Genomic DNA, 23,126 nt, shown 5'->3' with positions numbered 1-23,126 from the left:
CTTTACTATACAAATAATTTTGTAGTGATATGACTGTTCATTAATATTCCAAGATAACATGTGACCATGAGAAAATGGCATAAGAGGAATATATTTATTGTTTAAAATGTTTGATACAACATGGTTGGGAGTTTTGTTCTTCAGCTGCTGAGGGGTAGGGGAGAGGGACAGGGGGGAGGGAGAGGAGGGGGGAGGGAGGGAGGGAGAGAGGAGGGAGGGAGAGGGAGAGAGAGAGAAAGAGAGAGAGAGAGAGAGAGAGAGAGAGAGAGAGAGAGAGAGAGAGAGAGAGAGAGAAGTGGGAGGAATGGACGGAGTGAGAGTGGGAGTGAGGGGTAATGGGAGTGGTTGGAGGGTAGGAGAAAGGGTTAGTAGTTGGAGCTTAAAAAATGGTTCAAATGGCTCTGAGCACTATGCGACTTAACTTCTGAGGTCATAAGTCGCCTAGAACTAATTAAACCTAACTAACCTAAGGACATCACACACACCCATGCCCGAGGCAGGATTCGAACCTGCGACCGTAGCGGTCACTCGGTTCCAGACTGTAGCGCCTAGAACTGCACGGCCACTCCGTCTGGCAGTTAGGACTTACAAGTTACTTTTGGTCATCAGTGACATTTCTGAAGTTTGGTTGTTTAGCTGACAAAGACACCCAAGGAACAAGTGATGATTTTCCTGATTGAAGCATCCTCATATTTACTCCAAGATACTTTGGGAATAAAAAAAAAAAAATCCATGCGATGCTGGTAGATAGCTGGTTTGGAGTCCACTCTTCTCAACTATCAAACCACTTACTACTATTGCACAAAACACAATTGAAGAAATTTTGGTTAGTTATGAGCATCATATGTATCTATATCCACACTTTGCTTACAACTGTCAACTGTCACTTCCCACCTTTCCTGCTCCAGTCACAAATGGTGCACAGGAAGAACAACTGTGTCATCTCCATTTTTTCCATGAGATGTACATAGCAGTAAGGAATATATTGTCTAACAACATAAACTTTTCGAATTTTAGCAATAAACCACAGCATGATGCATGTGTCTCTTCTAGTGTCTGCCACTGAAGCTAGATAAGCATCTATATGACACTTTCAATCTTACTAAACAAATCTGTGACAAAACCTGCTGCTCTTCTTTGAATCTTATCCATTTCTTCTATTAATCCTATCTGGTAAGGTATCCAGACTGATCAGCAGTTCTAAAGTATAGGTCAAATGAGTGATTTGTGCACTACCTTCTTCATTGTGGATTACATGTCCTGAAGATTCTGTCAGTGAATATCAGTTTTGTATCTACAATTAACTGTATGTAGTCATTACATTTTAAATCATTCCATATGCATGCTCCTAGTCATGTAATGGATGTAGATATTTACACTGATTGTTTAACAATCATAAATTTTGTTCAGTAATGGCTACTTATGTCTATTTTGCAACATGTTACATATGTTTATGTTGAATATCACCTGCCAGTCCCAGCACCAACTGTCAGTTCTCTGCAGGTAATCTTTGTTGGTTGGTTGATTTTGGGGAAGAGACCAAACAGCAAGGTCATTGGTCTCATCGGATCAGGGAAGGATGGTGAAGGAAGTCGACTGTGCCCTTTCAAAGGAACCATCCCGGCATTTGCCTGAAGTGATTTAGAGAAATCACAGAAAACCCAAATCAGGATGGCCAGATGGTGTGGGTCTTTCTACATTCCATTAAAAATGCACCACACCTTGAACATCCTAGAACACTGTGAGCATGACTTTGCCTGCTGAGGACAGAGTCTTGAACTGTTTTGGTGTCAGTGATACCTTGTGGCGGAACTACGTTTTGGTGTCAAAATGGTGAACACAGCTTCCATCACCTGTCACACTGTTGATGACACTCAGAACACAAAATAAATTATTCGCAGACATCCAATCTCCTCTATTTAAAGCCAGAAGTTAGCATTTAAGGCAGTCACCAGTTTTCTCTACTGTAGTTCTTCAATGATGGCCTGTACATGCTCACGTGATATGCCACTCTTTCCAGAAAGGAGTGTGTTATCTGATGATTTTCTCTGATGAGTACATCAACCAGATTCTAATGAGTCTTTTGGTTGCCATATTTGGTCATTAGCATCACATTCTCCTTCATTACAAGCATGAACAACCCACCATCACACATAACAATGTCATTACAATCATCACCGTACACACCTTTTCAAATGGAGGCAAGTTTTCAATGGTTAGAACTCGATTACAGCACGTTGTTTTGCACGCACCAACATAGTTATGTTACACACCATCATGTTCGTGCTACAATTTTGAGTCCTCTAGCAGCACAGGGTTGCAACTTGCATCAGTGAAATGGGAAAGTCAACTGAGTAATATGCATGACATGTAATATCTCCACCACTAATATTGAGAACAGAATAACAAACTTGGAGGCACGACTTAGCATGCCCTCATACCTCATTACTACCGACTACATCTGATAAATGTAAAGTGCAGCACCTGGGTCAGTGACTTGTCTGCTCAATCCAATACTTTACAAAACTGTTATAAAATGGTTACCCAATAAAAATATCCTTGACTTTGCAAACAAGCTACTAAAATTATTTCAATATTTAGTTAAATATGTGTGTGTGTGTGTGTGTGTGTGTGTGTGTGTGTGTGTGTGTGTGTGTTTGCACGCACGCACATGAATGTATTTTTTTTATGTTATGAAAGTGGTCAAGTCCTACCAATATTCATAAGTACCCAGTCCTACCAATGTTCATAAGTACCCGATTTTAACCTGTGTAACTCCTTGTGTTTAATTGTATCATGAACCATAGTTCCAGAGAAAGTACATAATCTAAATCTGAAATGTGAATAATTTTATGAACATCACAAGTTAATATTAAATGCTTGTGTGTACACCTTTTGTTTAATAAAAAGGGTGTGGAGTTCTGTTCACTGTATTAGTACTACCTAAAGTACTTATTTAATTAAGTAATAAAGTAACTGTGTTGGCAGAAAAATAAAAAGTAGAAAATAAATGCTTATGATAAAACATTGCTTATAAAAGTATGCTGCAGAATTCTCCTGTCAGAAGTAGTCCCACTGTGTTGCAAAAGTGTCTTCCTAAGTTTACGCTGGGTACAGCCTTCAGCATACAGCCATCTCACTTGCACACCTGCTCAGAATAGTACAGTGGTGGGGAAAGCTGGAGCACTGGGAAGACTCTGCTACAATCTTAGCACATGGGTGCACGCCAAGAACGGAAATACTATCAGATCCAGCATCACTGCATGTTATTTATTTTCTGGCTTTAAAGAGACTCTAGAGGGCAGAAACTTATAGCTGCAGGGACACAGTAAACAAGGCACATCTGCATAGAGAGAAAAAAATTCTTGGAGCTATTAGGAATTGAAAGAGAGGTGAGAAGTAGCTCAGCAGCATTCTTCACCAATAGACCAATCAATAACATGGAACTGGCCTTCACTAAGATTGATATAATTTCTTCTGTTGAGATGAAAATCATTAGAGATGGAGCACTTGCTCAGTTGGAAGATGGCAAGAGAAAGAAGCAGCCACAGTCTTTTTAAAGAAGGATTCTCACATCTTCCTTCAGTGAAACTGGGAACCATGGAACATCTGAATCAACTGGATAGGGATTTAAGCCCTCGTCTAAACAAATATAAGTTAACTGTCTAAACATCTTCATGTCCTCTTGGTTTCATATCATAACTAGACAGACAATCTGTGGCCTTCAGAGCAGTTGTGGAAGCATTTCAGGGTAAAGGAATTGGTACTGCCATACAATATCGCTTTTTCAAGTATCTGATAATAGCAACATGATGTATCACAAACTATCATGACATGGATGTGCACCTAAGTATTGCAGTGTAAATGGCAGATGGTTCTAAATAAAGTATGTGGGGAGGGCATTAGTTACAGAAATAATAACCTGCCTATAAAGCAAAATTTTATGTCTTAACAAAGTAATACAAATAAAGGTAATTATTACATTTATATATCATTTTTACTTATATTAAATATTATGGAAAATTAGCAACAAGATATTTAAATGATTTGTAGGTGTTTACCTCTTATAATTTGGTTTGGGCTGTTTATTGCTGGCAAGAAACGTTTTCTCCCATGCAGTGTTTCAATATAGCCTTTTGCCCTGCACTTCTTAATAGTGTCTTCGACGTATTTTCTGACACCTAAAAAAGTTGTCAACCATATTCTATCATCAATGAAACATTACACTGATATATATTGGCTCAAAATTACTGTCAACAAATATTTCCTTCAACCAATAAGTATTACCAGGATAAGCTCTTTTGAACGTTTCCATGAATTCTGCTGCTTGAGTTTCATTGACTTCAAGTTGTTCTCCCAGGGCCTTTGATCCTATGCCATATATCATACCATAGCATACTTGTTTGGCATGTTGACGAAGTTTGTCAGTTACCTGGTACAAAAATAAAATGTGTCAACTTCCATCATAGAGGGGCCACAAGATTCTTTCCACTGATCTACGGCTTACCTCAGATTCTGGAATTTTGTTCCATATAGAAGCAATCCCACGGAATACGTCCTTGTCTGAATTGAGTATATCTAGGAGTATATGATCACCTGATAAGTGTGCCAAAATACGGAGCTCAAGCTGAGAGTAGTCTGCTGATAAGAATACATTGCCTGTTGAGAAATGCAGTTTTTAGATTTAAAATGTCCAGTTAAAAATATTAGGGTGTCCCTGTATCACAAATTTGGGAATATTAAAATAGTCAAGAAGGCTTCCGATATAAAGGTATCCCATAAATAATAGTAAATTAGTAATAAGAACGAGTTTCCATAACCATGCTTGAGGGCTTCGTCAAAGGTGATAACATCTTCCAGCAGGATAACTGTCCATGTCACAAGATCGAAATTATGCTACAGTATTTGGAAGAGCATGATTGTGTACTCATGTTGTATCTTGACCACTGTAAAGTCACCTGAACTGAACCCAATGGGATACATCTGGAATACGATGGGACACCAGATGCCTCCACAAACCAATGGCCCACTATTTACAGAAATGTGTGTCTATCCATAGACAACGAGTACCTACCACATACTTCAGAAAACGTACTAAGAACTCATCAAATTCATGCCATGCAGAATTGCTGTTGTACTGCATTCCAAAGGCAGACTGACGCAATATTAAGCAGGTGGTCATAATGCTACGTCTCATCAGTTTGTATGTATGATGCTGGGTCAAGTACCAAGATTTATTTCTCATTTAAAAGGCCACTATTGCATTATTATGACACTATGTGAAGTTATTCATGAATATATGTGATGTACTTCACTCACGACACATGGAGTTCCACAGATCATGCATCCACACAGTTCACAGTCACACTTATAGAGGCCACCTGGGCCAGTCCTCTGACACACTCTGGTGAGCCGCCAAAGAAAAAGTATTATTTAGCGATCACAAATAAGTGCTGAACCTATCCTGTAACCTGTATCACTGTTGTCCAGCCACTGTATTCAGTGCTATGCACAACCTGTGCTTCATTGTATCTTACATGTTGCTCTATAAAATACTATGTTCCATAAATTGTTCTTGTTTTTGCTATAGTACACTTGGCAACAAGTGAGGGTTATGTTTTCTCTGCAAGTTAGTGTCAGAGCTCAGTCACACAACAAACATCTAGATGGAAGAAATACGCCAACACATCATTGCTCAGCAGCAAGCTTTTGCAGATCAACAGAGGGGTCTCACCACCACCTTCGATCAAGTGGCATCTGCATGTTCATGACAGGTTACTCTCTCTCCAGCATATGATGAAACAGCTGAAGTTTGGGACTTCTATGCGAACATTTCCAGGTTTTTTGCTTGGGCGATGCCAACCAGTGTAGCTGCCGCTGCACATTTATCAATTGTGCCAACTTGCACCTTTGCAGGACCCCGCCAGCTTACCATTTTATGAAATGTGCAAACTTCTCTCAACCTATTACTGTGAGAGATGCATTTTATTGCGAAACGTGTACAATTTTACCATAGTGAGAAACATCCCAACCAGTATTACAAAGCCTGGGCTGCAGAATTACACAGGTTGAGCCATTATTCTAATTTTACACTAGTACGCATCATGAATCCTACACTGATCATATGGTGCGTGATGTTATTTGTCTGGCCCCAGATAGAGAAAACAGAGAGAGCACTTCAATATGAGAATCAGATGCTTAAGGATGTGCTCAATATAGCACAGTTCATTGAAGTGTGCTTGTGATCAGATAGCTATGTGGGGGGAGGTATCAGAAGTTGCTCAGTCAGCCTCTGATAGGCATGCTGCAAGTATTCAGGATGATGGAGTAGTCGTTGCAGCAGTACAACCTTCGACTCATCATCACATGGGGCAGCATTGGTTACAGCCACAGCAGCAACAGGTCACATCACAACAGTGGCTGCATGCCCTCCTTCCATCTTGCCCATACTCCTTCATCCAACATAAGCACGCTACATGCCCTAAGCATTGGGCTGTTTGCAACAAGTGTTGAAAGAAAAGTCATATTGCATCAGTGTGTAACTGCTCTTCAAACATGGCGAACACAATGGTGTCAATGGACATAAACTCTACCACTGCAATGACTCTCTCCCTGAACAAATTGTTTATTGATGTGTGTGTGTTTAATAAACCACTACAACACAAGTGGACACAGGAGCTGCTAACACAATACCCACCCCCCCCCCCCCCCCTCTCCCCTGCACCACACCACACAGGTTTGATGGAAGTCGGTTAGCTACTTAGCTACAATAAAGAGCACATTCCGATCCTAGGTCAGTTCTCCTCTCCTGTCTCTTACAAATCTGTTGTTCCCCCTCTCACCTTCCTTGTCGCAATACAGACCTGTTCAGGTTAGATGGGTTTAACGCTTTTGGCTTCCCCATTGCTGGTGAGGTAAATTTAGTGTCAGATCAAGTTCCGTATCAGCAACTGGAGTCCCTATGCTCTGAGTTTTTGTCTCTGTTTTCCTCTGGGCTCGGTTCTGTCACCAGTTATCTCAGGCCCACTTTGCCATGAAAGAGTCCGCCCGCCCTCATTTTTTTCAGGTGTGGCAGGTACCTGTCACATTGTGCGACTTTGTCAAGGCCAAATTAGACAATTTGATATACCTTCATCAGCAGAAATTTCAATATCTGGTGCAAGTACACCTCGCCTTGCGCTTACCCAAATGGCTTCAGCAGTCAGGCATAGAATTTAGTTTCCAGTCAAATTCTGTGTCTAGCGACTAGATAACTGGACAAAAGTTGTTGGGGGATGCTTGGTTAGACTTTCGCATTTATCCACGGACTTTATTCAATTGTTGGCTACCAACTTTGTTCCATCTTTCTGCTGCAAACATCTAGATAGACTTAGGCACACAACATATTGAAAATGGATAGATAAAAAAAACCTACTCACCAAGCGGATGACAGGGGACACACACACACACACACACACACACACACACACACACACACACACACACACACACACACACACACACACACAGAAGGATTTAACTTTTACAAGCTTTTGGAGCCAGTGGCTGCTTCTTCTGGCAGAAGAGTTGAAGGGGAAGGAAGAGCGGTGAAGGAAAAGGATTGGAGAAATTTAGGGAAAAGGGTACAGGATAGAAAAGTCACCCAGAACCCCAAGTCAGGGGACACTTTATCGGATGGGATGAGAAGGAAAGACTCTGTTACACAACATATTAAGCTTGATGTGGGACAGCACCATGCCTCCAACCGGAATTTCACCATTCCTGACATCACAGAGCCCATAATGGTGGCTGTCTTCCTGATGCATTGTCATCTTCTACTGATGTGGCAAACATGATACTCGTCAACAACTTTGCTGAACTTCTGACTGCTGGATTCCGACTCAGTGCAGTGACACACAGTATCATGCCCACATACGCAGCAAAAAGAAAATACATTCAGTTGCTTGAAAAGTATCCAACCATAACACGACAACCAAGCACCCCAAGAGAGCTATGTCACAGAAATGTGCACTGTATCAAGATGACTAATGGCTCACTAGTTCCATTTAGTTCCTGATTGTCTTGCTATCACAAAAGCGGAATTTGACTCAATGCTCAGTGAAGGTATTATTCACCCTTCTAGCATTCCGTGGTCATCACCGCTCCACCTAGTACCCAAAAAATGAGGCGTGTGGTGCTCGTGTGGTGGTTGTCATGCACTTTATGCAAGGACAATTTCAGACAGATACCCAGTACTCTGTTAAGAGATTACAACTAGGTGATACATGGTACAGCTGTGTATAATGTGCTGGACTGCACAAAAGTCTTTACATAAATTCCTGTGGCATCATCATCAGTGCTCTGCCAAAAGGCAGGTTTTAAAATGGTAGTTCTTCAGGCTGTCGGGTCTTCTGCCACCCTCTACAGGTCTGCATAATTTCCTCTTCCCTTAATGTCGTCTATCGTCTCCTTCTTCCTGTCAGTCTTCTCCCACAAACCACCATTCCTTCCAAAGCATCTGATAGCAAGCGCTCCCTTCTCAATGAATGTCCCAACCAGTTCTTTTTCCTTTCAACCTTCAGCAGACATCTTCTCTCACCAACCCTTTCCAATACTCTTTCACTACTCACTCTTTCCGTCCAGCTTATTCCCTCCATTTTACTCCACATCCACATCTCAAATGCTTCTAATCTTTTTTCATACTCTCGCCTCAGCATCCATGTTTCTGCCCCATATAGTGCCACACTCCAGACAAAACATTTGCCAAGCCTTTTCCTTAGTCCTTTATCTAATTTGCCACATAAGTCTCCTCTTTCTGTTCAATGCCTCCTTCGCTATGGCAAATCGAGGTTTCACCTCCTGGTGACATCTCAAGTCTTCAGCTATTGTGCTTCCAAGATATTTAAATACACTTACTTGGCTAATGGTAGATTGTCCTATTTTAATATTGGACAGTCTGCATCTTGTGCTGATAACCATACTCTTTGTTTTTGTTGTGTTTATTTGCATCCCACATTCCACACAAGCTTGATTCAGATCTTTCAGCATGTTATTCACTGTCCGCTCACTTTCTGCCACTAATACCATGTCATCAGCAAATCTTATACATTCTATTCTCTTTCCACCAATACATATTCCTCTTTTCCCATGTAAGCTTTTCACAATAATCTCTTCAAGGTATACGTTAAACAACAGCGGGGAAATGCAACAACCTTGTCTAACACGTCATCCAATGCTGCTTCCTTCTGACATTTTATTTCCAATCCTTATCCTTACTTTCTGGTGTAAATATAGATTATGTATTAGTCGTCTCTCTTTCCAATCTACTCCTTTCCTCTTCAAAATATCCATCAGCTAGTTCCACTGAACTCTGTCAAAAGCCTTTTCTAAATCTATAAAAACAGCAAGATTTCTCTACCTTTTTCCATATATCTTTCCCCTATAGTTCTTAACAGGCCAATAGCATCTCTTGTTCCTTTTCCCCTTCTAAATCCGAACTGCTCCTCTGCAATCCCTCTATCCAGCTTGCCATATAGCCTTCTATTCAACACTCTCAGCAACAAGACTTTAGCTGCATGAGAAATTAGACTGATGGTCCGGTGCTCTTTGAAATATGTCTACTCTCAATGTGTTCCCCTACCGGAGATCCGAATGAGGGGAAGTTTTAACTCCGGAATCTTTCACATGGAGGCATACCATGTACTGCTTGGGAATGTAATGTGGTAGTTTTCCGTTACTTTCCACATAGGCAGTAGGATACCCAGCCCTAAGTCAGCTGCTCACCATGAGTCAGACACTGTCTGTAGCCGCCCCTCTGGGGTTCAGTCGCTACTTGTACTCTTTTTGTACCCAAAGAGAAAAGGTGCCTCTTCCGCCAGCTCCGTCGTACCGAAGTCCATCCTCTCCGCCTTCGCTGCCGTTGACGTCTTCACCATATCCCAGGCAAGGGGCCCTCATGGGGTACTATCACCAGGGCCAAGTGAACCAAGGTTTTTTAACGAGGTGTTACTCCTCCGAATCCTCCTTTCTCAACCGGCTATGGCGGTGTGGCAGATGAAGATATTCCAAAATCAGCTATAATCACACTCTTCAACTTATTCAAGAATCAGTTTATGATATTTTGTTTCTTGCAGTGCTGCTCAGTCTTGAAAAAAGTTCATTTACTCTGTGTTGCACGATTTGCCATTCTGTTTTGCATAACTATATGACATCCAAACCAATTAGCAGTTGCAGAACAACACCAATAACCCTTGGTAGATGTTTTAAAACGCTAAGAACAGCTAGGAATGGGTTTAAATACTGCCAAAGGTGTTTCTTATAAACCACAGATTACCTTCTTAGGTCATGTAATTTTGTTATGAGGGTCACTGTCACTACCCAAGAAAGTGGAAGCCATTGTGAAGATCTCATGGCCAGAAAGAATTACGCCATTTCTTGGGAATATTGAAATTTTTTGTAGTGTCATCTGCCCCTTCAGCCAAGTTGCAAGAACAGCTGAGGCAGCACTTTCTTGACCTAAAACTAACGGGAATTTACTGATCAATGGACAGATGCAATGAGTCCGCTTTCGATGCAGACAAGCAGACAAGCAAAGCATAACAAATACTGCACTCCTGACCTACTCCACGTTGGATGCACCTCTTGCATTGATGGTCGATTCCAGCCAGACTGCTATCAGTGCGGCACTTAGACAGAAAGTCGATGGTACTTGGCAAACAGTGGCCTTCTTCTCAAACACGGTCTCATCTTTGCAACAAAACTGGAACACTTGTAATCATGAGCTTCTTGCTGTATATGAATCAACCAAGAAGTTTCAGCACCGGTTGGAAGCCAGAGAGTTTACACCATTTACGTGTCACCAGCGGCTTGTCTAAACCTTCAGACAGAATACCAATAAGCGTTCACCATGACAGTATAGTGTTCACCACAACAGTATAATCATCCGGAGTTCACTGGCCAGTTCAGTGCCAACATCTGCCATATTTCAGGGACTGACCACATAGTTGCCAACTGTCCATCTCTAGTTAACAGTGTAATGGATGTTATTGATTTTGTCCAACTTGCCAAGGGACAAGACTCTCTCCAGAAACTACTGAATAGTGCCTTATCCTTCCTTCTGTTACAGCTGGTCGACGTTCCTGCTTCAGACACTAAGCTATATTGTGTCACTTCAAGTGGAAAGGACTTGTCCTTTCCTGCGGGTCGCATTCTGCAGACGTGCTTTTGACAGCTTTCGCAGCCTGTGCCGTCCTGGCATTAGATCGAGTCACACAATTTCAAAACTTTTTTCTGGCCTGGTATGAAAAAGTATTGTTGTGAGTGGACGCGTGCATTCCTTCAGTGTCAGCACAGTAAGATATCCTGTCATGTGCATGCACCAGTTATTAATTTTCAACATAAAAGAAACACACTCTGTACACATGCACATCGTCCACTTCCTGCAGCAAATGGTCAGTGCTATGCTAGTCAACAGCATATCGGCAGAAACCATAACCTTTACATTAAATTGATTTTTGCATATCAATGTCCACTGCACATCATAACGGACTGTGGCTGGCAATTTGAATTGGAGTTATGAACTACACTTAGTAAATTGTGCGGCACTCTTCATCATAGGACAGGCAGCTGCCACCGACCGAGCAATGACTGGATCAAACATGGCAGCATTCTTTAAAGGCTGTACTGATGTTTGATGACACTAGCTCACTTGCTAACCTGCAGTCTTGCTTGGTCTTCACACCACATAAAAATCAGACATTGATTCATCACCAGCAGAGCATATGTAAGGTGAAGCACTTCAACTGTCTGGTAAGTTCATTGACCCAAGTTCCATACAACTGCCTGATAATGAGCAGTCGGACATCATTTGCCACTTGAGGGAACATACGAAACACATTTGCCATTGTCAAGCCTCAGGCGTCAAAACATGGAATGACACCTTCATAGATGGATCAAGATAAGCAGACATACATGCGTGTCATGAACAGATGGTGTTGAACCATCACTACAGCCCCCATACATAGGCCCATATCAAGTCATCAAAAGAGGAGCACAAATTTTGGACATATTATTAAATGGTAAGACTACTATGATGTCAGCTGACACAATGAAACATGCATACATTTTCCCAGAAGTGACGCCCACATTCACATTGTGCAACCAGCCTCAGCCTCAAGCACAAGTTCAGTCATCCAAAGCAGACTCACTATCCGAACGAAGAACATGCTTGCATGTTCAGTGCACTTTCCTGCAAGATTTTTGGATGATGCCCTGCTTCCACCAAGGGAACTGATGTAGCAGTCGAGATTGTCACCTCCTGTGCTTCCTTTAAATAGAGATAGATCTCGACTACCTTCTAATCTAACGCAGAAACCTAGTCTCAAGCGTTAACAGAATATCTTATCGTGAGTTCTGTTTACATTAATAAAATAATATTATTCCTGAATGAGATTTTCACTCTGCAGCGGAGTGTGCGCTGATATGAAACTTCCTGGCAGATTAAAACTGTGTGCCCGACCGAGACTCGAACTCGGGACCTTTGCCTTTCGCGGGCAAGTGCTCTACCATCTGAGCTACCGAAGCACGAATCACGCCCGGTACTCACAGCTCTACTTCTGCCAGTATCTCGTCTCCTACCTGGTACATGAGTGTTTATATTGTGTGTGTGCTATTTTGGTTGCATTCCTCAAACGTGAAAATGTAATTAGTTTGGACAATTCACACTTATTCTCATGCCCCATCTACTTTTGGCATACTGTATTTATGACTACAGTCACTGATTTGTGTTAGTGTATAGGCTCCCATATTTTTAGCAATTTTGCGGAAGAAGAAGAAGAAGAAGAAGAAAGGAAAATTTTTGTTGGTCATGTTTTGTATTTTATTATGTACTGAAATTAATAAAACTTCTAACACATTTGAGTAATATATCTACAAATACACGCACATATAATAAAATTTTATCACTTTTTAATTATTACTGTAACAACTGACAACTGCAATACTATATGTTATTTTCTGTATACTAATAGAAGTTTACAGTAAGATTATCTCAAAAACGCTTTCTGAATGGAATATGTATTATCATTCAGATTTCTCACTGACCAGTTGGCCATGAAGTGTCACCGTATGTAATCTACAACATCCATTTTGTCCTAAATTGTATTCTGCACAGCTACTGTACTAGACAGACTTGGTGTCAAGCCTTTCATTGCCAAGTACAATAACAAGGTAAGGAGATTCATTGTATGATGTAGTACTTTTATTATTTGCCCACCATTTTTGTTTGTACTTAACTTGGGATCACTTATTTGGATATTAAGCCTACTTCCTACTGTTACAGTGTCACATGTGTGATTTGATTATTTCCTGGACTCTGACACAAGTATGGCTATTCTGATGGAGTGTGCTTAAAGTGCAACACTCTTTTGTGAATTTACTTCAACAATATAAACCCTACTACCCATATTTTAGAATGATGTATGTTCCAGGCAAACACTTTAAAATGCCATCACAGGATAAAGTTTACATAAGACATTTTGCTACAGACAATGACAGTCAGATTCAGACAACCTATGGTGGCTGTGGACCTGGCTGCAACCAGTGTAACACACAATTTTAATTACAGATGTTACACAACAACAAAAATTTTAAAGTTGTCAATAAAAATATAATTGTTCACTAAAAATCTGGAAAGAAGAAAGAAATAAACAAAAAAAACAATAACAACAACAACTCACCAGGCTTTGGAATAAAAGCTAGTCTCATGCTTATTGACAAATTTTCTCCATCAGAGCCAGAAACATCAAAGTCTCGTGGTATATTTTGCATATTTGGTTCATGCATAGAGATTCTTCCTGTGGCAGTGCGAGTTATGTAACAACCAAATATGCGTTCGGCTGAGTCTGAGTTTAAGAGTGGATAAAGTGTCTGAAAAATTAAATTATTATTGTAACATTAAAAACTTTTTGTGTTCATAAAATTATGGTGTGATTTCGAATATCAATAAATATTGTTATAATACAAAGCCAATTTCTGGTACAATGTGTCGAAAGTTATTCTTGAAAGTTTTCATATTATGAAGTCCAAGTGGTTATGACTACCATAAAAAAATAAATATTGCTACCAACTAGAATTGAGACAACACAAAGGAAACTGTTCGAAACTGTGCAGTTTCAAGTACCATAAAAATTATAATTCTTAATATGAATTTTTTTTCTCCGCAAAAAGGAAAAATAGTCCCCAGTCTCTTGAAGAGACTCTTCCCTGCTTCAGGCGATTGCTATCATTCTACATACATCAGACGACTGATACAAGTGGTAAAGGGTGAGGAGTTACATTTGTTGTAGTTTTAGATAACACTAAATAAAGATATGGAATGGCACCGCAAATGGTATATAAGCGTACATCCAGTAAACTTCAAAGTGATGATTGGAGTCAGCTAAGTGAATGGTAATGAAGTTAATTCATTTTTTATTGTTCATCATTATACCAATAACAGTCAGTCAGTTTGTCGTATGCATACAAATTTTGCATATCAACAGGTAAGAGCATAGTCATGGGAACAGTTAGTTTCTTTTCTATAACTACCAGCAATTTTATAAATTCTTTTCAGATGTAACAAAAGGCTACTGAAACAATTACTTTTAACTAGTTTCAACAGCATATCTCAAGTTACAAGCATCCATTTGTTCATTTGACAAATGATTAACAATCATTCTAAACAGTAGGGTATTTGGTTTTACAAGTGCACTCTTGTTAAAACTAGTAAGCAAAACATTGTAATAATGTTTTTCTTTATAAAAAGACTGAAACAGAGTCAAAATATACTGGTTGTGTAAGTACTAATAGCATTTTTACTTTTACGGACAACTAAGGTAAGTATTGAGTATCTGTGAAAGATTCTAACATGCATCAGGTGACTAAAATGCCCCGTATGTTTTCTTTCTTATGGCAATCAAGGAACTAAAAAATAAGAATAAACAACTTCAGTCTGTAATTATAAATACTTGGAAATATTTAGGAACAAAGAGTTGACAGAACTGTCTAAACTGGGATGGGCTCACACTTCAGACATCCAACATGAGTTTTTGCTTGGCAGCTTTTGCAGACATACTTGTTGCACTTGAAGCATACATTTGATGTTTTGCAGGAAACCTGAATTTGAGAAAGCTTTCTATTTCCATATTGGCCAGGGCCAGTATCAAGTGCTTGGAAGAGGAGATTGGCTCTCTCTGCAGTTTGTAGGGGGCAGCAAGCTCATCTTCTACTCTGAGGATAAAGTCTCAATGCGAAATCTTCTTAGAGGTATGTAACTTAAAAATTGTGTGAGCATTGATCATGACAAGGTCAAGATTACTGTAAAAGACATGCAAAGGCCGTTAGTGCGTGCCAGCTTGGACACTGCAGTGTCTAGCCATTTGGTCAACTATATTGACACCATCCTTAGTTTCATGATAAAACTTCTCAGTATTCTCATTAATCTGACATCCAACATGCACATTACTCAGAATAAGGATTTTTTTTTTTCTTTTTCCCTTGGCAAACTGTGAGAAGATTGTTGCCCGACTTGTACACATGTCTTGCATGCAATGTGTCGTCTCCACTTCGTGCTACAGGAGGGACCTCTCTGAGTGATCTCTGAAGACTGCCAACTAAACCTATTCCAGTTTCAGCTCATCCACCAGTTACATGGAGGTGAAGAAGTTGTCAGTTGTGATGTTATGACCACAGTGAGGAATGGCTGAGCCAGCTTCATAATGACATGGTGACCAACACCCTTGCTTGGATTAAAAGTTTCATGTTTGCCACCATAAGGGACTCCATTCAGGATATAGTGCTTGTCAGCATCACACAAAAGCCAGTATTTTATCACATACTTACCAGGTATACCCGGTGTGTACTGTATGAATGGACACCTGCACTTGCAAGGATACAGTTGCTCACTGACTGTCATATTCTGGTCTGGCTTATAGCAGACAAAATTTATAAGTTTCCTTATGTTATCTTCTTGATGACTGCATATTTCTGCAAATCTGTTCCTTTACATAGTGCTTTGTATGGAATACCCCAAGCATCATATGCTTAATGAGCATAGAGTAATCCAATGAAAGCATCTTGTTCTTCCAGGTTTTGGGACCACTCATTATCACCAAGTGTGCTGTGAGCCTTTGCTTCAATGTACTTTATCACCAGTTTTGGGATTGGGTCGATGACATATAGCCACAATGCAGAGAGTGGCTAGTCATCTACAACATGTCAATTGGCATGTCCTGTCAGCCTGGGTATCTCCCACACCACCTTCTGGACACTGCATCTGTCTGCTATGTCACCTGGCTCAATCTGTGTCCACTTGTTCATGAAACATTCTCCAGATAGTAGAGAATCTTGGTCTCTGTAAAGCCATGTTGTTTTGAAATAGTATCTTCAACGACGCAAACTCACGAAAATAAACAGCAAGCTCATGTTGCTGGTTTCAGGACTGCCTCAGCCTACAAACAGACAAAGATGTACTGACATGAAACTTCTGTAAGGTTCATGCATCTGATTTCTGCTGTTGTGTAAGAGAACTATTAGCAGTGCCCCAGACAGCGATGTAGGACGGGAGGCGGGGTGCTTCCCCATTGTACAATGTATTACCCTGTGGCTTCCGAGCATCACTTTGTAGATCTGCATGCCACTAGTCTGTAGAAAATGGAAAGCCACGCTGATATGAAATATTGCCTGACCTCCAAATTCTTTGTAATTCACGTTCTTTTTGGCCCAAAGTGTCGTAATATACTCCAACATCTCTGAATAACATCGAGGCATGCCCAGCAACTATTTAGTGTTCGAAAACTGCAGTTACTTACATCAAATTGTGTTAAAATGCATTTCAGTCAAAAATTATCCACATGGTACTACTGGTATAACAGGTACATTTTTCATACTTATAGGTGGGCTAGGGAGATGAAATTTTCATGTGTTGCAAAACCCAGCAAATGATGAAAAGTCACAGGAGCATTTGGTTCTGTGATGATTGTGGACTTTGGGGGGGGGGGGGTGCCTTGAAAAACCTTTGTGGTTAAAAAATGACCCACATTGTACTTCTAGTGTTGTTTCCCTGGGCATTAATAAGAAACATTAGCAGTGTGTTATCATTTGAAATTTTTTTATAATTTTAAATGGAAGATGTTTTTCTGTGACTGAATATGTATATTAGTACTGTTGGCCTGTTTGTATCTTGAACATACTGCATGTGCTGACATTAATAAATAGTGAATTAGCTTGAAAGTGAGTTAAATCTCTGTGCTGCTATATGTGCTTAAACACTTCACATCTATCTGCCATAGATGAGTGGTAACCTCCTTCATTTTTATTAGCTGTGTCCATTCTGAACTATCCATTATTATAGTATTCTGTACACTGTTACATATGTATGTGAAATGTCAAGTTACCTTTCCCACATACCTCAAATATCACCAGGCACTTTGCAGAAAGCAAATTATTCTTAACTCCCATCTGTAACATTCTACAATAATACCTATTAAGCAGCCAATGAGTTAAACCATTTTCAGCTTAAGTGGAACATATAGTACAAATGAAAAGCACTAGTGCTAACAATCTGAATTTAGTTCATGATTTTAAAAGTACTGAACAGTATTAGCAAGACTTAAAACAATGACTGCTGGTGATGTCGTCGACTTGTCACCTGTTGCGAATAAAGCGTAAAAAGTCATGTGTTAGTGCACCATTCCTTTGCTATGTTATTAGAATAAGCAAAATAGAGTTCTTGTTTTTAAATGAGCCACTCTGATAGTTAATTTTAATTACAAAAGGTGGAGTAAGAGCAGTGGAAGAAGGGTACGAGAGCATTCACCTTGCAGTGCTCAGTATGTAGATTGCTGCGTCAGCTGACTCCACGTGACATATTCTGGTAGTGAATGAAAGCTGTCTATGAGGAATAAAAGCTGTTGGTTTTGCTATCATTACTCCCAGTGATGTACATGGTGGGCTTAAGTCCAAAGATTGACTGCATATGTGTATTTCTGTACTGTGTTAAGAATAAAGACATGCACAATTAACTGCATGATGACTCTTAGTACTTATCACCTACTTATTCTTCATGATCTCCCACCTCACAGCTACTCATCCTGAACAAAATCCCTTATCCATATAATCCCTGTTGCACATTGCCTATCTTCAATCTTCTAGGGATAACAAAAATAAGATTTTCAATATTTCATATAATTACGGATCAAATTAAAAAAAAATTAAAATGCTGTCATAATTTTCACATTAAGAACTATAGTTTTACATTAAAGGTTTAACACAGTAAGTCAGTTATTAAAGTTAGAAACTGTGTATGGGTCTTGTGGCAGCAGAACCCATGACCCACAAATCACTCAGACTAAAATCATCCAGTATTTGAGAATGAGAGCTCTTAGCAACTTCCAATATACTTTACACTTAATTTTAAACATTTTTAAAACTTCTACTCGCTGACAAAGCACTGGTGTGGCAGAGAGATCTCAACACCGTATGTTGCTCCACAGGGTATTTCAAGCAGAGGTCTTCCTTGGAAAAATGTTAATACTGTTGTGTAAAAAGGAATGTCAACTGGATATTAGATAGATTCAGTTGTTTGAGATCCATACATTGAAAAGGGCTATTATATTTCAATACCAATTTGTTACACTCAAATGCTTGACTAATCATCGACGTAGACTTGAGTAATACAAGTTCATTTATGTTCTGAAGAAAAAGGTGGACGAGACTTCTGGTGGACCGGAAGACATCTAATTTTATCCTGCAGAACCCTCACACCATTGCAAAGGACTTCATAGCCTCTTTTTGGCTGTTACAGAGAATTGTACTCAGGAAAGATTCTGTACTAAATTATGCTACAATGAATCTGGAATTTGTCTTGAAAGTTTCCAATGCTGTTTGACAACAGAGATGGACACTACCAGAATAATATATACTGTTTGTTCAATTTTCAATTTACTCACAATGAATAACTCAAGTCGTGAGAGTAAAAGACAATATTGTATTATAATTTTTTAGATACTCAAGCAACACTTGAATGGTCATTATTGATTTTTGCATGTACTTCTTTGAGTTCCCACCAGTAATAAGCATCTCTAATCATATGTACCAGAGGACATAACTAGGAGTTGGTAATGATAAATTACAAAATAAAAAATGTACCAAAACAAATAACTAAACGAAGTTTCTATGCAGACATAGAAACAACAAGAAGAAAAGAACCACAGCATTATAGCAAAGAACAGCTTAATTAGCCAGTCAAGAAAACAAAAATTAATAAATACTTCAGCTTTTAATCAGACATTCTAGATTATCATTTTGTAAACTTATTTAAAATGTTAACCTTTGTTAATATGGTATTAATTTTCCTCCATTGCAAAATAACTTCAGGTAATGGGTGGTATTGCTTCAGAGGAAGGAGTGCATCTTTGTTGGTGCTCGGCTTTTGACCGTATGGAGTCTTACCAGGATTCAGTCCTAACTCTTTGAACAATACCTGAAATAGCAAAAAGTTGTAAATGCAATGATGCAGTTATGCAACAAATGAAATGAAATTATCTAAATACCAAAACTTTGATGGATAAAAGAAAATTTCTTTGACACTATCTGTGACTTGCAGTTGAAAGTATGCTTCCTGCATATATAAAGGAAATAAATAACTATCAAGAGTAACTAACTTATCTCCTGTACAGTAGCTTAAATTGTGTGTACATTTATATAACCGCTGTAGTGATGGTGTACTAACACTTTCATTTTTCTAACTGAAAGAAGAATTATGAAGAGTCCACATATGTACAGCTTGATGTTTGTGGCAGATGAGAAGACTATTTCAACAACTAACAAGAGTTTTCAAAATACTGCACATATCTGCCACAATGACCTGAGGGCACTCTGTAACTTATACCATATTTTCTTGGAAAAAAACAGTCTAAACTTCAAGATAGAATAACAACAACATAGAAAGGATACATGTTCACCAAATCCCTGAGTAACACACAGGCACGACGATAAAGAATACTAGAAATATTTAACCTTTTGGACAGCCTGGCATATGTGTATTAGTGTCCAGAGACAGTGGTAATGTATGTGTGAATTGTTGGTGTGTAAATGTGAGAGAGTTCTACTTCTTTTGACCAAAAGCTTAAATATTTGTAATATTCTTTTTTGTTGTGCCTGTCTGCAACTGAACACCACCTCTATGTGGTTAGTAGCAACCTATCCTTTCCGTATCGTTGTCATTCCTCTTAGCTGCCAGTAACGTAGAGCAGAAGTAGATAGGATATTAACACAAAAATTGATATATGAGAAAATATTTAGAAGTAAATCATACCTAACTGCATTTTCCACCTCACCATAAATACCATAAGTGTTATAAAGTGCTATCAAAACCAAAGGATATAGCTTACAGCCAGGCAGGTTCAAGATAGTATAAGTAGTATGTAGGGACATTGTATAGCTTTCCTCATTAGCTGTGTGTATGTATTCCTATGGCAACTGGATTCATAAAAAAATCCAACAAAATGTTACATAGTTTTATTATTCTAATCATTAAATTGTGAATCAATATTGTTTATTCAGTTAAGTGCAATCCATGCACATGAGATTTTATTACCTTATTGTATAATAATATTTTGAATGATTAGTTAATTTATGGCAGGCATTGTGGTGGTGGTGATGATGCAAAATTATAGATATTGACAGAGCAATTGCTATTGTCTTGTAACCGCACAGAAAGCTGCCACAGGGGCAATATCTTACAATTAATGGCAACATGATAATGGAAAAAATATCTAGATTAATATACTATCAAATACCTTTGAAACATCAGCTGGGGATGTCAGAGAAAATGTGTGGCCAGCAAGCTTATAGGCTTTATTTTCAAATGATGACATCTGACTGAGAAGAACATTTCTTAGTCTTTCAGCTTCCTTAATACTAAAACCAATTCCACTTATTTCCATCCGAGCAAGGCATAAAAGTGTTGGCATTTCTACTTCTGTAATTAAAAAAAATATATTAATTTTATTAATTAATTCTGAGCTGAATTGCAGTGAAGCATGACAATGGGATCAGATACACTCCTGGAAATTGAAATAAGAACACCGTGAATTCATTGTCCCAGGAAGGGGAAACTTTATTGACACATTCCTGGGGTCAGATACATCACATGATCACACTGACAGAACCACAGGCCCATAGACACAGGCAACAGAGCATGCACAATGTCGCCACTAGTACAGTGTATATCCACCTTTCGCAGCAATGCAGGCTGCTATTCTCCCATGGAGACGATCGTAGAGATGCTGGATGTAGTCCTGTGGAACGGCTTGCCATGCCATTTCCACCTGGCGCCTCAGTTGGACCAGCGTTCGTGCTGGACGTGCAGACCGCGTGAGACGACGCTTCATCCAGTCCCAAACATGCTTAGTGGGGGACAGATCCGGAGATCTTGCTGGCCAGGGTAGTTGACTTACACCATCTAGAGCACGTTGGGTGGCACGGGATACATGCGGACGTGCATTGTCCTGTTGGAACAGCAAGTTCCCTTGCCGGTCTAGGAATGGTAGAACGATGGGTTCGATGACGGTTTGGATGTACCGTGCACTATTCAGTGTCCCCTCGACGATCACCAGTGGTGTACGGCCAGTGTAGGAGATCGCTCCCCACACCATGATGCCGGGTGTTGGCCCTGTGTGCCTCGGTCGTATGCAGTCCTGATTGTGGCGCTCATCTACACGGCGCCAAACACGCATACGACCATCATTGGCACCAAGGCAGAAGCGACTCTCATCGCTGAAGACGACACGTCTCTATTCGTCCCTCCATTCACGCCTGTCGCGACACCACTGGAGGCGGGCTGCACGATGTTGGGGCGTGAGCGGAAGACGGCCTAACGGTGTGCGGGACCGTAGCCCAGCTTCATGGAGACGGTTGCGAATGGTCCTCGCCGATACCCCAGGAGCAACAGTGTCCCTAATTTGCTGGGAAGTGGCGGTGCGGTCCCCTACGGCACTGCGTAGGATCCTACGGTCTTGGCGTGCATCCGTGCGTCGCTGCGGTCCGGTCCCAGGTCGACGGGCACGTGCACCTTCCGCCGACCACTGGCGACAACATCGATGTACTGTGGAGACCTCACGCCCCACGTGTTGAGCAATTCGGCGGTACGTCCACCTGGCCTCCCGCATGCCCACTATACGCCCTCGCTCAAAGTCCGTCAACTGCACATACGGTTCACGTCCACGCTGTCGCGGCATGCTACCAGTGTTAAAGACTGCGATGGAGCTCCGTATGCCACGGCAAACTGGCTGACACTGACGGCGGCGGTGCACAAATGCTGCGCAGCTAGCGCCATTCGACGGCCAACACCGCGGTTCCTGGTGTGTCCGCTGTGCCGTGCGTGTGATCATTGCTTGTACAGCCCTCTCCCAGTGTCCGAAGCAAGTATGGTGGGTCTGACACACCGGTGTCAATGTGTTCTTTTTTCCATTTCCAGGAGTGTATTTAAAACATTTATTTTGTACATATCAAACTGATAAATAATGGGACAGAATGACAGTTCAATACTTACCTTCAGGAGTGTGTGTAGTACTGCTGACAGAAACATATAAAAGTAACAGGGATGCAGAACAAAGATTTCAAAACTAATATTTTCTTTATCAGTTCATAATGGTAGAAGACCTTCCATGCTATACAGTCACTGTAATGAATCTTCTAAGGAAACAGTGATTGCTGCACAATAAGTGGAAAATAAAACGTAGGTCTACAGATATAGATATACTGAATGAAATTTGTTTGGCTGTCAAGAGAGCAATGCATGAAGCCCTCAATGACTACCATAGTAGAATATCATCAAGTGATTTTTTGCAGAATAAAATGTAGGTCTACAGATATAGATATACTGAATGAAACACATTTGGCTGTCAAGAGAGCAATGCATGAAGTCTTCAATGACTACCATAATTGAATATCATCAAGTGACCTTTTGCAGAACCCAAAGAAATTCTGGACGTAAGCTAAAGCTGTTAGTGACCCAAAGTTAGTGTCCAGATCCTAGAGAATGACACAGGAACCAAAATTGAGGGTAGCAAAGCAAAAGCTGAAATGCTTAACTCCATTTTCAAATG

The 23,126-nt window shown here is 40.2% G+C and overlaps 1 protein-coding gene across 1 annotated transcript in view; it reads right to left on the bottom strand.

Annotated features, from left to right (window-relative positions):
- The window catches only part of LOC126167349 (DNA polymerase theta-like), a 303,097-nt gene that overhangs the window by 10,838 nt on the left and 269,133 nt on the right, over positions 1-23,126 (bottom strand). Inside the window, exons 21-26 of the mRNA XM_049920469.1 lie at positions 20,817-20,998; positions 19,346-19,498; positions 13,716-13,905; positions 4,508-4,659; positions 4,288-4,432; positions 4,062-4,181 (exon numbers count right to left, since the gene is read on the bottom strand). Of these exons, the coding sequence (XP_049776426.1) occupies positions 4,062-4,181; positions 4,288-4,432; positions 4,508-4,659; positions 13,716-13,905; positions 19,346-19,498; positions 20,817-20,998 (942 nt within the window). The remainder of the gene's footprint in view (positions 1-4,061; positions 4,182-4,287; positions 4,433-4,507; positions 4,660-13,715; positions 13,906-19,345; positions 19,499-20,816; positions 20,999-23,126) is intronic.

Source organism: Schistocerca cancellata, chromosome 1 (genome assembly GCF_023864275.1).
Source record: "Schistocerca cancellata isolate TAMUIC-IGC-003103 chromosome 1, iqSchCanc2.1, whole genome shotgun sequence".
Taxonomy (NCBI): Eukaryota; Metazoa; Arthropoda; class Insecta; order Orthoptera; family Acrididae; genus Schistocerca; species Schistocerca cancellata.
This window is presented reverse-complemented; position numbering and strand designations above follow the sequence as displayed.